The following is a 16,992-nucleotide window of genomic DNA, read 5'->3' on the forward strand; positions in this document are numbered from 1 at the left end:
CATAGTGAACAGAAAAGCATTTAATGAATTCACTAGCATTTAACTATAAGAACATGAATTGTATTTTATAGTCACGTACAATTCCCTTAGGATTTAAAACTGCTTTCAAAGAAAACATTCTCCTCATTTTACATAGGATGAAATGATGCTCATAGAACTTACTGAAGTGTGTTCCAAATAGATCAGTAATTTTTTTAAAGTTTGAAGTCAGTAAGAATGGATATTTACAGGAGAAGTCAACCCTTTCATTTGAATATCTTTCAGTTCTAAGCAGTTTGATTACTTCTGTGTTTGGCTTCCTTTTGGATTTTCTAGCTTAAAGCAAAGAGGTTGGAAATGTGACAGATTTAAGATATAGTATTTCTTTTTACTACTAAATAAACATCCTGCCAAATTTTTTTTGCCTAACTTTTTAAAATTAATTTCTATTGGTGTATAGTTCCTTTACAATGCTGTGTTATTTTCTATTGTACAGCAAAGTGAATCAGCTATATGTATACATTTATCCCCTCTTTTTCTGGGTTTTCTTCCTATTTAGATCACCACAGAGCACTGAGTAGATCCCCTGAGCTATACAGTAGGTTCTCGTTATCTATTTTATACACAGTATCGATAATGTACGTATCTCACTCTCAGTCTCTCAATTCATCCCACCATTCTGCCTAATTTTGAGCTTAGTCTTTTTCTCTTGCCAATCTCTTTTGAGAGGTCATGTCAAAATTCCAAAATATCTTTTGAGACACACAACATGAAGCACATAGACAAATCAATAGCAGTAACACGCTAGACCTACCTGTTAAAATAACACGTCACCACTGTCCCAGCTACAGTCATTTGTTGGCATGCAAGGATGAATTCACTAGTCCAGATGAGGCCAATTAAATGGTACCACCACATATACCGAATGCCCGAAAGAGGCTTATATTCCACTTGGCCACCTTCAATGACCTGTGCAGCTCCTAAAGTTTAAAACACAAACATGCTTTATATGTGTGTTTTCCTAAATATGGAAGAAGGTCCAAAAGGCCATTCTTCCTCAGTTCTAGACTTTGGCATCACACGAAACACAGATGTCAACGTCAAGTTTGAAGTTCCCACCATAACTTAAGATCTTCACAGCAAAACTAAAATTGAGAACCCACTTTTAACTTATGAATAATATTGACAGTGATAATTGTGATAACTGGTAGGCAACTTGTATAAGATGACATTTGATCTATCTTCTAATAGTCACCCCACTTTGCAGATATGAAAACTGAGGTTCGGAGGAGTCAAGTGACATTTGCAAAGTCTCACTGCTCATAATTAGTGGAGGGAGAATATAGACCTGGACACAGTGAACTCTAAAACCCATGGTTTTTCTATCACAACACTTTGTGATGCAAACAAAACTGATGTTGATGAAAGCTGTGTTATAGAACCCTGTGTTATAGAAACATGCTTCACCAAAAATTTAGACTCAATAAAGACAAGAATCTTCATTTGTTCAAAAGGATTCATTTCAGATTTCAAGAGCAAACTCTCCTAGTACATTTAAAATGGCTAGTGGGCCTCAGTGTTAATCTCCTAGATTCAGCTTTATCCCTTTTTGGGTAGCCTGGGGCAAGTTATTTGGCCTCTTGGAGTGTTAGTATCCTTATCTGTAATACCCATTTTCTGATGGTTATTCAAGAAAGAGTGGGATAGAATGGGATTACCTGGTGAGTACTGGCCCATAGAAATATCAGTCCGCAAGTGATGACGATTTTTATTACTTAAATTTCAGGAGCACAATATCATATTAAACTGAGCCAAGTGAGGTAACCCCAGCAATGCTCTGCCGTTCACTGGCTATGTCCTGCTTACTTTGCTCTCATCTAAAGAAGCCCTTGAATTGGATCTGCAATTCAACTCAATTCCGTACCAAATCTCAGTTCTGCAACTACACTTGATTTCTAGATGTTCTCTGCTCTGTTTCATTATTATTAGATTTTTTTATGTGGACCACTTAAAAAAACTTTATAGAATTTGTTCCAATATTGCTTCTGTTTGATGTTTGGGGTTTTTGGCTGTGAGGCATATGGGCACTTAGCCCCCCAGTCAGAGATTGAACCCATACGCCGTGCACTGGAAGGCAGTCTTAAGCACGGGACCACCAAGGAAGTTCCCTGCTGTACATTTTAAACAAGCTACTGTAAGAAAGAAGATGGCACTTTGGTCTCTGGCAAAACCTACAACTTGAAGAACATTTAAAGAGAGTTTCATACTAATATTTCCTTTCATAGCTATAAATTGCTCTCAGGCTCATAATTCATATGTCTTTAGGCATTCACAATAGGGTCTGGGCAAAGGAGGTGGGAAAGATGATCATGCTGTAGAAGGAACTGATTCCACAGACGAAGGCTGGTCTTAGTAACTCCCGCTCTGTGTTCTGCTGAACAAGAGTCACATTGTGAGAAATGCCAGATCAGTTTGGTTCAGAGACAGAAGTTAATATTTTATTGAACACTGGATTCATTCTGGCTTGGAGGCAATCTCTATTTCAGGTAAGGCGCTAATAAATGTTTGCTGCTGCTGCTAAGTCACTTCAGTCGTGTCCGACTCTGTGCGACCCCATAGATGGCAGCCCACCAGGCTCCCCCATCCCTGGGATTCTCCAGGCAAGAACACTGGAGTGGCTTGCCATTTCCTTCTCCAATGCATGAAAGTGAAAAGTGAAAGTGAAGTCACTCAGTCGTGTCCAACTCTTAGTGACCCCGTGGACTGCAGCCTACCAGGCTCCTCTGTCCATGGGATTTCCCAGGCAAGAGTACTGGAGTGGGGTGCCATTGGTTACGCCTTTCCAAAATGGACGTGTTTCAGAAAAGCATCCCCAGTCCCAAAGGAGGCGGCCCCTCGTGACTGACAGGCACATGGATATAGTGGATCAGGTGAGTGGAGACTCGGAGAGCCACTCCTGGAACAGCAGAAGTGATGGGGCCCGCCAGCAAGCACGGGATCACCAGTGACGGGGACACACTGCAGTCTGCAAGCACAGGTCTACAATGTCACACGTGATTTGGGGATGGATGAAGCTTCCAAAGAAGAGGAGGGACGGTTTCCTCAACAGACAAAAGGCAAGTAAATACAAAGGCCTTGGGTGCTGAGGAGGAATTGTGTCTCCTTGGGGCTGCCAATGGCACATTCACACACACCCCAGCTTGGCACACTGATGGCAGCAGTCAGCAAGCAGAGGATGGCCAAACGAGATACATCAGGATCCATACAGGATCCACACTCCTGGCATTCCTCGAAGAAGCAGAATGGGTAAAGATATTATTCACTGACCACCTTACTGTTTTTGACCATCTTTACTGAAACCATCAACTATTTATTCTTCCGGTTCAATAATAACCAGGCTATTTACAGACTTTCCTTTAGGGCAGGGTTTTTCAACTTCTCAACATAGCATTTGGCGTTTTGGATCACATGATTGTTAGGGGTGTGAAGTGGGGGAGTTGCCCTATGCATTGCAGGATATTAAGCAGCTTTCTTGGCCTCTACCCATTAGATGCCAGGAGCATCTTCCCTCCCCTCCTCCAGTTAAGACAACCCAAATGTCTCTAAACATTACCAAACTGCTGCTTGATAACCACAGCTTTAAGCAAACATTCTCTGAAGAATCGGGGGCTCTGGCTTCAGGGAGAAGCTTAGAACACGACTGTGGGTGGGGCAGGTGTGTTTATGCACACACGACTGCCCTCTCCTGGATGGCTAGGTTAGTGCAGGCAAGAGCCTCTCATCAAAGTATCAGTTGCTTCGTTATTAATACGAACACATTACAATACCGTTACCAGCATGTGTAGCTAACAGATGCTTATGGGAACTGGATTCCAAGATGAGATTTGATCTGGGATGGGAGTGAAAAGGGCATTGAACTGGATGAAGGCCTGGTTCCAATCTCGGCCTGACATTTGTGATAAGCAACCTGGGCCTCGGTTCTCTAACTGTAAACATGAAGAGAGAAGACAAGATGGACCCAGGGCAAGGGTTACAGAGTCTGAGTCACACAGACTGAGACTCATATATCTCTTCCGTCTCCTAACGGCTGAACCACCTCAGGCAGGTTATGAGGTTGCAGGGCCCTTTAAAACCTCTGTTTCAGTGTCGGTAATCTGAAGATACTAATACCTACTTTCCATTTCCTTGTTGATTCCATCCAGTCTCGGGGCTCTAAATGCCATACATGTAGCTGTTACGAGGATTAAACAGGCAGTTGCTTAGAATATTAAATACAAGAGAAGATTAGCTATAATTGAGGTATACGTAGATATGATTTCGGTTGTGAAGTTAAGAAATATTTATTTAGCATTCTAGATTTATGCTGGGAGAAAAATGAAAAAGGCAAACAAAAAATTCAGAAAGAAGATACAATCAGAGTGAATATCAGGAACTCACATGCTGCTACATTAGTTTATTCACCTCCCCTTCTTCCGGACTGTTTATAATCTCTCCTCCAATCTCTAAAGGTTTTTTCCCTATCCTCATGCTCAGTCAGTGACCTCACTTTTGGTTTCTCTGAGAAAACGGAAGCCACGGGAAAATCTCTGGGAGCTTCTCCTCCATCTCTACCCCTCCACAGCATGTGTCCATAACTGGACAGCAGTTCAGTCGCTCAGTCGTGTCCGACTCTTGGCGACCCCATGAATCGCAGCACGCCAGGCCTCCCTGTCCATCACCAGCTCCCGCAGTTCACTCAGACTCACGTCCATCAAGTCGGTGATGCCATCCAGCCATCTCCTCCTCTGTCGTCCCCACCTTAATACGATAAACTGTCCATGATTCTAAGGTCAGCCCCTGCACTAGATTCCCCCTTTTTCACCTACTTGAAGATACCACTTCAGAAAATTTCCCTCTCTTTCTTGCTTCCTTAAAAGTCTTCTTTACTGAATCGTTTTTAATAATTTCCTATCTTAAACCCCCTACTTTTGAACTCCCTCTACTCCTCCAGCTTCCCTCCTACTTCTCTGTTCCTCTTCGCAGCCAAATTTCTCGAGGCTGTCTCTTACTCTTTCCAATCCCTTTTCTCTTTCTCTTAAACCCGCTCTAATTGCGATCCACTCCCACGCTGCTCTGAAACGGCTCTGGTTCACTCCCACGCTGCTAACCTCAGTGGGCCATCCTTAGCTCTTAGCTGACTGATCAGCAGCTTACGACGCAGTCAACATTTCACCCCAATTCCGTGCAGCACATTATTGTCCTGCTCACTGGTTGCTCCCTTTCAATTTCCTTTCCTTTTTTTTCCTCATCTCCAAGACCTCTTAACATTTACATGCCCCAAAACACAGTCCTTGGATTTCTTTTCTGTCTGCACTCATTTAAGTCTCATGGCTTTAAATACTATTCATGTGTTCCCCAATTTCCAAATGTAGACCTCTAGCTGGGTCTCTCCAGAAACTTCAGACTCAAACCATTAACTCCCTACCCGAAATGTCCACCTGGATGTCTAAAATATATTTCAATAAACACAACTAAAACGGATTTTTGCTCTTCCTGGAAGATGTTCCACTCAAAGTCCTATCCTGTCTCAGCTGATGGCCATCTCATGTTCCAGTTGCTCAAGCTAAAAAACCTCAGTGTCATCCCCAACTCCTCTTTCACATCCTTAATCTAATATCAGGAAATTCTTCAAAACAGACACAGAACCTGTATGTCACAGCATGTCCACCATTACGACTCTGTTTTAGGCCACTAACACCTCCTCCCTGAATCACTGCCATGAAAATGTGAGTCACACCATGCCACTCTGCCGCTTAGAATGCTGCAATGACTTCCTGTCCCAGAAACAAAGTGCTGTAATGGCCCACGAGGCCCAGGATCTGACCCTGTGCTCCCTCTGACCCCGGCCTGAACCATGCTGCCCCTCAACCACACTACTCTGGGGAGCGGCCCTCCTGACTGTGTCCCCAGAGCCTCCGCTGGTCCCTTTGCCTAGAACACCTCCCCTTCCTTAGTCTCCTGGCTCTGCCCTCACCTCCTTCAAACCTTTGCTCACAATTATCTTCTCAACGAGGCCTTACCCAATTATTAAATTAAAAATTGGAGCCCCCTCCTCAAGCACTTGTTGTTTTAAAAATATACTATGAAAATACAATCAATGCTAGAATACATTTAAGATGTCTGAATTTTACACAGTTTGAGGGTCCCTTGATAAGACAAAGAATACAAAGTTAGGTAGTTAGGTACTGAACCTTGCAAGAGTCCTTGCAAATGAAAGACCCTGAAGTTTAAGCTTTAGGGGCTTGAAGGTAAACTTGTCTCGAACCTGATTTAAAGTGTTATGATAAATTTATCTGATAAGTGTTATGGCAAAAAGTAGAACAGGTTAATTGGGGCTACTTAAGCATTTATTCTGGAGTAGGAAATGGCAACCCACTCTAGTATTTTTGCCTGGAAAATTCCATGGACAAAAGAGCCTGGTAGGCTACAGTCCATGGGGTTGCAAAAGAGTCAGACATGATTGGGCACACATAGTACAACACAAACATTTATTATTCTTCTCTGCTCTATTTTTCTCCTTGCTGCTGCTGCTAAGTCGCTTCAGTCGTGTCTGACTCTGCGACCCCATAGACAGCAGTCCACCAGGCTCCTCTGTCCCTGGGATTCTCCAGGTAAGAATACTGGAGTGGGTTGCCATTTCCTTCTCCACCTATCAAATTTGAATATACTATAAAATTCACTTACTCATTTTATTTAATGCTTATCTCCCTGTAGCCTCCAAACTGGAAGGAAAGCTGTATCTCCAGCATCTATAACAGGATCTGATCTAGTAAATGTTCAATAAATACTTGTTCAGTGAATGATTGCACCAATCTTCCTCAAGTAATACATCCTATCAAAGAGGTCTGAGACAACTTTCAGGAAGTCTGCCTAGAGATCATCGTCATAACCTGGAGGAAATGCAACATGCAGCTAGCTGGAAATCTGGGTATTACAAGCAAGTTTTAAAGCAGTTTGAAAGACTGACATATTACTAATGATTAGTGTAAATGGCAGTTTCTCAAGGAAGGCAGTGCAGCTGATTGGGATAATCTCCCAAATGATGCAGGCCCAACTTAAAACAGTCCTATGTTCTACCACATTCTGTACACTTGGCCTCTTCCAGCCAACTGTGCCTGCCTGTGCCTCCCACCAGCTCAGCTTCTGCTCTGACAGCACGGGGATCAAGGAAAAAGAGAAGAAAATTGCATGGCCATCATGCCTGGAGCTTACCTAGTTCTTTCTGGGTATACATCACATTCAGTACAACATAGATGTGAATTCACTCCCTGACTCAGCACATGCTGAACTCACTCAAGGGCTGTGCACGGACCTCAGAGACAGACAGAAAAAGACACAGGCCCTGCCCTCCAGATGCTTATTCTACTGAGGGCGACAACACACAAGTCATTATCTTGTGTGATTGCTTAGAGGCCTCGTCACCGCCTGACATAACACATTTATGCTCCTTTCCCCATTCCCTGTGTCTGGTTCACTGCTGTATCTCTAGTTCCCCAGCCACGCAGCAGGCATTCGATGAGCAGTTCTTGAGAGAATGAAGCATATACAAAATGTAAGGAAAGAAAAAGGAGAAATAGCTCGGTATGCTTGGGCAATTTATAAGAAAGTTTCCAAGAAATATATTGAAAGTGAAAGTATTAATCGCTCAGTTATGTCTGACTCTTTGCAACCCCAGGGACTGTAGCCCGCCAGACTTCTCTGTCGATGGAATTATCCAGGCAAGAATACTGCAGTGGGTTGCCATTTCCTTCTCCAGGGGATCTTTCTGACCCAGGGATCGAACCCAGGTCTCCTGCATTGCAGGCAGATTCTTTACTGTCTGAACCACCAGGGATAGTTCCAAGAAATATATTACTCAAAACAAATCTTGAATAATGACTCGTTTTCCAAGCAGTGATGAGCAGAACGTTGAGGTGAGGCTTAGGAAGGGGAGAAGATTCTAGACTAAGATCACAGCAGGTGCAAAGACAACTAGATGTTCACGGAGGCTGTCTCCCTTCACACTTCCCCACAGGGACATAAACTTCAGAAAAGCAGGAGCTGTTCAAATCTCTCCTGAGCTACCCCTCTTCCCTCTGTTCCTAGGACAGGGCTGGGCTACTAGGAAGCTTTTGTGAAATAACTTCAATTATCTTCCAGATCTCTGATAACCTAAAAAAAGGACAATTTTCTTTTAGACTGTGTTCTCAAATATGCCAGGCAGAGAACAAACCACAAACCTGAAGTTAGTACTAGACATTCCGTGGTTGACATTAGTTCCTAATATAAGAAACACATACAAGCCCCCTATTTGCAAAGCAAAGCTCTGGTCTCATCTCAGCCTCCTAACTTCTTTATGAGGCAGGCTGGGGAAAGCACCATTTGACTACTGCAAAAATGGGAACAAGGAAGCCCAGATTAACATTCAAGGAAGGCCAGAGCCAGCCTAGATCCCAGGTCCCTTGATGGGAGTCCCTCTATCTGACCCTGCTTCTTCCTTTCCAAGCACAGGCCTTTGCCTTTCAGCAAGTTAAGCACATTCCTGTGATGATAGATCTCACCTGACTGTAGTACCGCTGGGAGAGAAAGCCACCCCCAGCCCAAACAGGCCCCTTTCTTCTACTGTTTCAACTCTGAGGCTTTCTGACCACCTAATGATAACTGAGGGTCATCAGATCATCTGGGCTCTTTCCAACCTGCCAACCGCACCTACTGGATTCCCAAGGTTATTACCGTGTTCCTGTAGCTACTTCTCCCACTGGATTCTAGTAATTACTGTCACATTGCTGGTAGCATACAAGTCCCAGCTAATTACTGTCATTTCTGGGGGGCCTGTCATTTCTTCTGCTCCACTGAAGGAATCCCTAAACAACCCCGAGTTGGTCAACTAGTTAAGGGACTTACTAACAGTCACTAGAGAAACAGCTTATCAAAAAATGGCAAAATCTTATCAACCTAAGTTGACTTTTTCTGTATTTTTTCTTTTTTACACAATAAAGTATTAACTATTCAGTCATGTGACACAATAAAAATCTCACAGTATGCACCACTGAGGACACCCCCACAACACTGGGGACCTTGGGCGGAGACTGGAGAGAGAGTCTGAGGGCTCTGTGACTGCCTGAGGGGACATGAGATGAGACAGGTGCTGCACGGGCGTCCCTCACCACCCTCCACCACCTGGGCATCTGCTGAGGGAAAGTGAAATGAGACAGGTGCTGCGTGGGCGTCCCTCACCCCCTATCACATGGGCATCTGCTGAGGAGCCAAACAGCAGCAGATGACCCGCCCAGGCCTAGAGCTTGTCATCCTGGCACTGCATGAAAAGGCCTTTGAAGACAAAGGGACCTCTGTGCACCACGCTGCCCCACAGGTGGGTGGAAAGGAGAGGCAGGTGGCCTGGTTTCTATGCTGCCCAACCCTGGGGAGGAGGGAAGGCGGGAGCTCTGTCAACACCAGGCCTCCTGGAAGCCTGGTATCTACCTGCTCACAGATTCCCGCAGCACGTCCTGGGCACCCAGTTTCCTTTCCTGCCCTTCATATTTATTTTTATTTATTTGGTTTGGTCTTGGTTGCAGCATCTTGTAACTGCAGCACGCAAACTCTTAGTCGTGGTCATGTGGGGTCTAGCTCCCCAACTAGGGATTAAACCCTGGCCCCTGCCTTGAGAGCAGAGTCTTAGCCACCAGACCACCAGGGAAGCCCCTCCTGCTCTTCAATTCATCTCACTTTTGCGCGTTTATCTCCTTCCAAAATGGCCACGCTTTAATACACAACCTTCCAACACGCTGCCTTCTACCCTACAGAGCAGCTCCCGCCCCGTCCCTGCCCCCGCCCCTCTCAGCCCTGGGGCCCAGGCTGTTTAATGCTTCCCAGGCCTTGGACCCAACTGGGGCCTAAGAAGGAGAACCGGAGGGGCACCCTGCTAGCGGATCAAGTCACCCCCCTCCCGAATCGGCCTTGGGGCATGTTCCTCTCCGACTGGGCCCCCAACTCTCAGGACCAGCTCTCGCCTGTCCTTTATGATCAGGTTCTCTCCTGTGCTTGGACATGACCCCACTAAACCCCTGTGCTTCTTTCTGTGTTTTCTGATCTTCTGGCAATTTCCAGCCCATCCTCTGAGAAGCCTTCCTGGTCTCACAAAGTTGGCTGGAGTCTTGCTGTGGTACTCTCACCGCTCCCCAGTTTCTCCTCTGGTGATGGTCCTCTACCTTTGGCCTCCTCGATGTGGGCAGAGGCCACCTCTCTTCCCCAGTGCCTTGCCAGGACCTTGTCCCACAGCCCTCACCTAACATTTGTGCATTAAAGAAAAAACAAAAGAATGTGTCCTGCTCCAAACCACAGAGACAATTCTCTCCACCCAGACTCACGGCCCATAATGACAGCAGAGTGGGCCACTGTGCCCTGGAGGCTGGAGGAGGAAGGTCCCTCCCTGGTCCCAAGTCACGCTTCCCAAGGCCTCACCTCGTCCCTGTGGTTCTGGAGGACGAGGGCTCAGCACCACAGTCTACCACCCAGAGCGTCAAGTCCTGCCACCCCCTGCCACACCTCACTCCCAGCCCACTCTGGCTTCAGCCCCTGGCCTGCCATGTTGCCCTCTAGTCACAGGCTGCAAACACCACATTATGGGCAGAGCCTGCAGCCACCACCAGCCTCTGGGGCCACGACACTGCTTCGACTTGAACGGACAAAGCTCAGGAGACCTAGTTTGATTTCCTGGCCCCGTATCCCAGACACAGGGATGTGTGAGGCCGTGGAAAGAGGTCAGGCTCTAGAGCTAGAGCTGTTCTAGAGCTCTGGTGTCAGCTAGCTGGACGGCCTTCAGCAAATTACTTGCTAGGACCTCAGTGTTCTTGCCTACAACTTGAGCATAACAACACGGGCATAAAAAGGGGATTGCGATGGTTAAAGGAGAGAACATAAGGACACACCTAGTACAGAACTCAGAATCCAGGACATTTTCAACAAGTGTTCACTTTCCTGCAGGCACCGAGGCCACTGCCTTCCCATCTGACCAGGACTGAGACTGCGTCGAGGAAATGAGCTAGAACATGATTGTTCAGTGTTGCCCCAGTTGAGACTTCCAGCTGTCTCATGATTTCTGTTCTTTCATCTTTTCTTGGTAACAGAACCTCTTATTTTTAAACTGTGCATGGCTGCCCAAAATGAAACAGCCTTGTCTTCTCAGGAGCAAGGCAATGCAGAGGTCTGTGTGCACTCACATTAAACTGGTTCTTCTGAGACAGCAACATCATTTCACAAGGGTCTTTTTTTTTTTTCCACATATTGATACAGTACAGGGAAAAGAATTTCCTCCATTCCCCATGACAGAGCCCCAGACACCATCACTGCTGCCACCAGAGGCCTCGAGCTGCATGGGAAGCCTGGTCCCTACAAAAAACAGGCCAGTGGTTCCAGAATGCTGGGGCCTCTGTGCCTGACTCCAGCATCATGGACCCCATCCCCACGGCCCTTACCTGCAGTCCCCAGGCTCAGGAGCACAGCCACCCAGAGGACCCAGAAGAAAATGAGGATGGCAAACGTCCACAGTGGCTGCAACAGCAGGAAGGGAGAGCTGCTGATGGCTTTATTCGTGACTTGGAGGAGTTCAACTGTCAATTTGATCCTCTTTCTGAGGACATAAATCAAGATGAGCAGAACTGCCTGGTGAAAAAGGGGTTAAATTATTCAGAATAATGAAGAACTGAGACGAACTTAAACCCTCATATTTTACTGACATCTCAGCAAACAGCTCTTTTAACACAGCCACCCCCTACTTTTATTATAATGGAATAGACATGTTCTCAACTAATTGAGTATCTACTATGTGCTGATATTTCTGCTAGATTCTGCTGCTACAACAGTGGACAAGACAGAGCCCCTGCCCTAAAGGAGCTTGCAGTCTGGTCAGAGAGAGAGAGAATGAGGTCCTCGGGTGTCAGGGAACTGTCTGTTTCTTTTTCCCAACAGCACCTAACATGCCAGAGAATGCTGAAGGACTGCAGAAGGGCAAGGGACCACAAGGACAATGCTCCTTCCTTTGGGTCTCCTTCTTCTCCAGTTGCTGTTTCTTGGGATCTTTTGGGTGGTCCTTCCTGCCCTTTTGTGGTTATAGCATCCTTCTTAGATGCTTGAAACTTTCAAATAAAAACCTCCAGGGAATTCCCTGGTGGTCCAGTGGTTAGAACTCCATGCCCCCACTGCAGAGGGCACAGGTTCAATCCCTGATCGCGGAACTAAGATCCTGCAAGCTATGCAACGCTATCGATTTAAAATAAAAATCTCCAACCTCACCTTTCTCTACATGATGGATGTAAGCACATCAGTTACTGATCAGGCGGTGGGTATCCTCTGGTGTGTCAGACCCAACGTGTCCAGAACTGACTTCATCATCTTCACACAAAAATCTGTTTCCCCCGTATTCCCTACTCCAGCGGTCCTAATTTTTCTGCACTCTCCAAGAAAAAGTTAGGTTCCTCTCTTGCAGGCTTCCATCTTACCCTGCTGTAGCACTCAGCATCTTCTACTGTGGATGTTTATTGCCTGCATGGCACATTACTTGACATCAAGCTTCCTGAGGGCAGGGCCATGCCTTACTGTAAAGGGCTGGCAAAGCGACAGCCATAGCACAATCTCAGTTTGCTGACAGAGCTCCCAGTCTATTCTCTCCTCTCGATCCCCACACTGATGCCACAGCTCAGATCTCATCTTCTCTCCCCTAGACCCCCGATAACCTCCTCATTACCTTCTGCTGTTAATTCCCTTAACCCCCTACTCCTGACCTTACCCCTCCTCCAACACAAGCTAAAGGGATCTTTGTAAAACGTGCAGTCAAGGATGTCACCTCGCAGATCAGAATCCTTTGACATTTCCCCAGAGCTCCTGGATAAAGACTGAAATCATCACCACCGCAAATCAGGACCTCCCCAGTCCGGTCCCTTCCTGCCGAGGGAACGTCCTACAGGCTCCTCTCTTGTCCATGTGACCCAGCACACCACTCCAGGGGCCCAGGGTGCCATTCCTCTTCCCGCTGGACTCGGGTGTTGCTGCCTATGAGGATCTCATAGTCAAGTGGTGGGAAGTTGGGGGACAGAGGGATAAAATGTGCAAAACTGCTCCCGGGGCTGAAGGGCCCAGCTGTGACCCAGCTGTGGGGACTAGCCTGAGGACCCAGGGAGAGATGCCTGGAGGAGACGTGAGACTTCTGAAGGCTGAGTAGGAATTTCCATCTCTGTGTCCTCGATGCCTAGCACAATCAACAAGGAAGAGGGAGTTCATTTTTTACTAAAAATTTTAATGAAGCAAAATGATATAATCTTTAGGCAAATAAACTTGGATCTCCTGAGTGGTTGGTAGCTCCTGAATGGAATGCTAAAATATATGTATTTAATATGTGTGTTTTTCAACTTAAATATGTGTGTGCATGTATAAAAGGCTCTCCTCATGTTCAAAGTACACCACGAAGATACTAACCAGAACTGAAGAGTTAACTATCCCGTTATTTCCTAGTCTTAGGGAGATCAGCGTTACCCACTGCGGACAGTGCTAGGGGTACAGGGTGGGCAGCAGAGCTGAGTCACCACAGGGCTCAAGCCTCTACTCCCCTTTCTGGGCTCTAAGCCACAAATTGCTGCCTCTGAGCCTGCGCCCCTAGGCTGACACCCTGAGGTGAGCAGCCAGTGCCACTCAGCCCATTTTCTCCATTGTTGCTACTGGGTCTATCAGAACCACTGGAATAATAGTCCTAGGCAGCGCCCCTCACGGCTGGAATCTTGCCCTGTGCATCATGTCACGGCATTGCTGGCTTTGTAGTCCATCTCACGGCAGGGTGTGTGCTGGCTGTGTGTTTTTTCTGGCCAGCTCCATTGTCTAGCGCAGGGCCCTGTGCAAGACAGGTGCTCAGTGAATGGTGACGGTGACAGAGAGTCTTAGGGATCTTATTAGAACAAGCTCACCAGAAGCTGGTCCCTGGCAGAAACGCAGCAGCAGCGACACACGTGTCAATGCATGGTGTGTGAGCCGAGGTGCGGGTCCTCCCTCTCCTCTCGCAGCCTCCCCTTTCTCTCTCCTTACACTCAGTGAAGAGAATCCCCTGACCCGGCATCTGATGGCCACCGATGGGTCAGTGTGTGAAGACAAAGGGAGCCCTGTGGAGGGCTGGGAGGGCAATGGTGCGGGGGGAGCTGAAGGCGGTGAGCGGCCCGGCTCCCAGCCCTGCTTCTCCCTGCCCCTTGTGCCCAACAGCCCAGCACCTGGCCTGGGCTGTGGGGTCCCTTTCTTCTCCAGCCTCCTGCCCAGGCCTCGGCTCAGCCATGGGCCTGGACCCAGGACACACCAGCTTTGCTGTATCGGATACTTGCTCCCTGAGATGCAGCTCATGTGAGGAACACAAACCTGACACTTCTCTAGAGAAGAGAAAATGTCAGGCCTGTGTCAGATGTGAGAACTCAAGTATTTCCTTAAAGGAGAGAGCTGAGTCGCTGAGAGAATTTGAGGCTCTTATGAGAACTGAGTTGCTGAAACATTTAATGGGCATGTGAAAACCCCTGCCTGCAATGCCGCCGTGACATAATGCTTAGGAAGCAACACACTAAAGGATGGCCATGGGCCGCCTGAAGCCACCCCCTGAGCCTGTCCAGGCCTGTGATGCCAGCACCCTGATCAGCATCCAGGAAGTGGCCTGAATGATTCTCAGTTGCCAACCATCCTTCCCCAACAACCTATATCTCCAGGCTCAATATTCTGTTTGCCCACTCTCAGCCAGGGAATTCACTGGGGAGGCAGCAGGCTCTCTGCAAGACAAATGAACCTAGTGGCCGGCAGGTCTGGAGACAAAGGGCTCTCTGTGTTCAAGAGCAGTGGCAGCTGTCACGCCTTTGGGAGCAAAGCGTCCACTGGCTGGAGGAGGTAGGGGGGCTCTTCTCAAACCAGGACGTAGGAACTGTTACAAGTCTGCCTCCCTCTCCGCACGGTAATGTTCACCCCACAGCTGCCTGTGGGTGAAAGCAGTGCTGCTATAGCAAGGGTAACGGATCCGCAAGGGTAACGAATCAACTTCTGAGATGGCAGAAATGACTTGGAAAGAGGTAAGATTGTTTTTTTACTTTTCGAGGCTGCAGTGGATTCCTACACAGGTATCCCAAATGAAATGTGAAGGCACTAAATGCGTTATGTACACATTACTATGTACGCACCTTCTGCAGTGAAAGAAAAATGCTCATTGTTTTGGGTTAAAATGCGACTGTTTGGACGTCAGAGTTCTGGCAGGCTACCTGATCTACTGCTGGAAGAGTGCTTCTTACCGTGATTACTGTAGATACAATAGCAAATCCCAGCAGACACTTCATATTTTCCCTTTCTGTGTCCAGTTCTATGCTGAGGTCATCGGTATAGTCATCGTACAGCCACCATAAGACACCGCAGACAACTGGAAAGCAAAACAGCAGTGGAACTCAGCACGCATGCCAGGAGGTGACCACCCTGGCCCCTGACACTGGGTGGCCCTGCTCAGGCAGTGGGTCCCAAATCCCTTGGGCTTTACAGGCAATGACCAACCCTCTGAAGCAGCTGCCAGGAGCTGCCAGGCCTAGGGCGGCTGTGTATCTCTGGGAGATGCAGGAAGGTGACTCCAAAACACAGGTGTGTCCTGTGAGCCTAGCCCACAGGTGGGGCTGGGTGTGAGCATAGAGGAAACTGAACGGACAGGATGGTGAGAGGAACAACATTAGAGTCCAAAGGCTAAAATTTCCAAACCAGCTCTGCAGTGACAACTCCGGAGGAGCCTGGATATTGGTCTTGCTGTTGTTCCACTGTCAAGTCGTGTCTGACTCTTTGCGATCCCATTAACTGCAGCATGCCAGGTTCCTCTGGCTTCCACTATCTCAAAGGACTTTGATCAAATTCATGTCCACTGAGTCTGTGATGCTATCTAAACATCTCATCCTCTGTTGCCTCCTTCTCCTTTTGCCTTCAATCTTTCCCAGCATCAGGGTCTTTTCCCAATGAGTTGGTTCTTCGCATCAGGTGGCCGAAATATTGAGTTTCAATTACAGCATCGGTTCTTATAAAAAATAGTCAGAGTGGATTTCCTTTAGGACTGACTGGTTTGATCTCCTTGCTGTCCAAGGGACTTTCAAGAGTCTTCTCCAGCACCATAATTCAAAAGCATCAATTCTTTGGCGCTCAGCCTTCTTTATGGCTCAGCTCTCACATGTGTACTGGAATCACCATACCTTTGACTATATGGATATTGGCTTGACACCTACAAAACTGGGCAGATGTCCCAACATCACAAATGCTCTGCCCAGTCTTGCAGGTGTGATGTCCCAGCATCACAAATTTAGGGACTTGGTGACACCTGCATCACATCCACAGTGGCTTCAGGGAGGCGTGTTTTCCACTCGCAGGAGGGGAAGGGCATGCCTCACAAGCCGTCCTGCATGTCCCCGAGCACGGGCATGCCGGGCACCTGTGAGCTGCAGGGCTGGGAGGTGCTGAGGACAGAACTGATTGTTCAGAAGATGAAACACTATGGTCATGCCAAGTATTTATTTGGACATACCAATTATTAAAAATTAAAATATCCTATACCAGGATCCTATACTGCTGCCTTGATCTTCCCACCTGCCCCTGTCCCTCAGATCTTCTTCCCTGACAACAACTGGATGGACCCAGGATCCAGCCCTGAAAAGGAAAACAGTGGGCATGGCACGTGTCTCTGGTACCCTGCCCAGCTCAAGGGCTGTGTCTCTTCAGACTGGCCTGAGACTTTGCAGGGCAATATGGGCCCCTATGTGCCAATCGGGGATATGAAAATTCAGAAAAAATTCTTTAAAGGGCTTCTAACAGGCACTGGAATTGCCTTTTAACGGATGAAACCAGTACCACTCACTGGGCTGAAGAGACGGCAGGCCAGGCAGGAACTTTGCTGTTAGCTGTGAGACAGAAGCAACCTGTAGTCCTCGCTGTCCTCTGTGGGCCTGTGTTTCCTCTTAT

General features: G+C 47.2%; 1 protein-coding gene across 5 annotated transcripts in view; it reads right to left on the reverse strand.

Moving 5' to 3' along the window:
- SLC44A3 (solute carrier family 44 member 3) overlaps positions 1 to 16,992 on the reverse strand; it is an 83,265-nt gene that overhangs the window by 41,189 nt on the left and 25,084 nt on the right. For all 5 annotated transcript variants that reach the window (XM_068965246.1, XM_068965244.1, XM_068965243.1 and 2 more), the window contains 3 exons: positions 15,300 to 15,424; positions 11,475 to 11,661; positions 794 to 959 (listed from right to left, as the gene is read on the reverse strand). In XM_068965246.1, coding sequence (XP_068821347.1) covers positions 794 to 959; positions 11,475 to 11,661; positions 15,300 to 15,424 — 478 coding nt within the window. The remainder of the gene's footprint in view (positions 1 to 793; positions 960 to 11,474; positions 11,662 to 15,299; positions 15,425 to 16,992) is intronic.

The sequence above is a fragment of the Capricornis sumatraensis genome, chromosome 2 (genome assembly GCF_032405125.1).
Source record: "Capricornis sumatraensis isolate serow.1 chromosome 2, serow.2, whole genome shotgun sequence".
Lineage (NCBI taxonomy): Eukaryota > Metazoa > Chordata > Mammalia > Artiodactyla > Bovidae > Capricornis > Capricornis sumatraensis.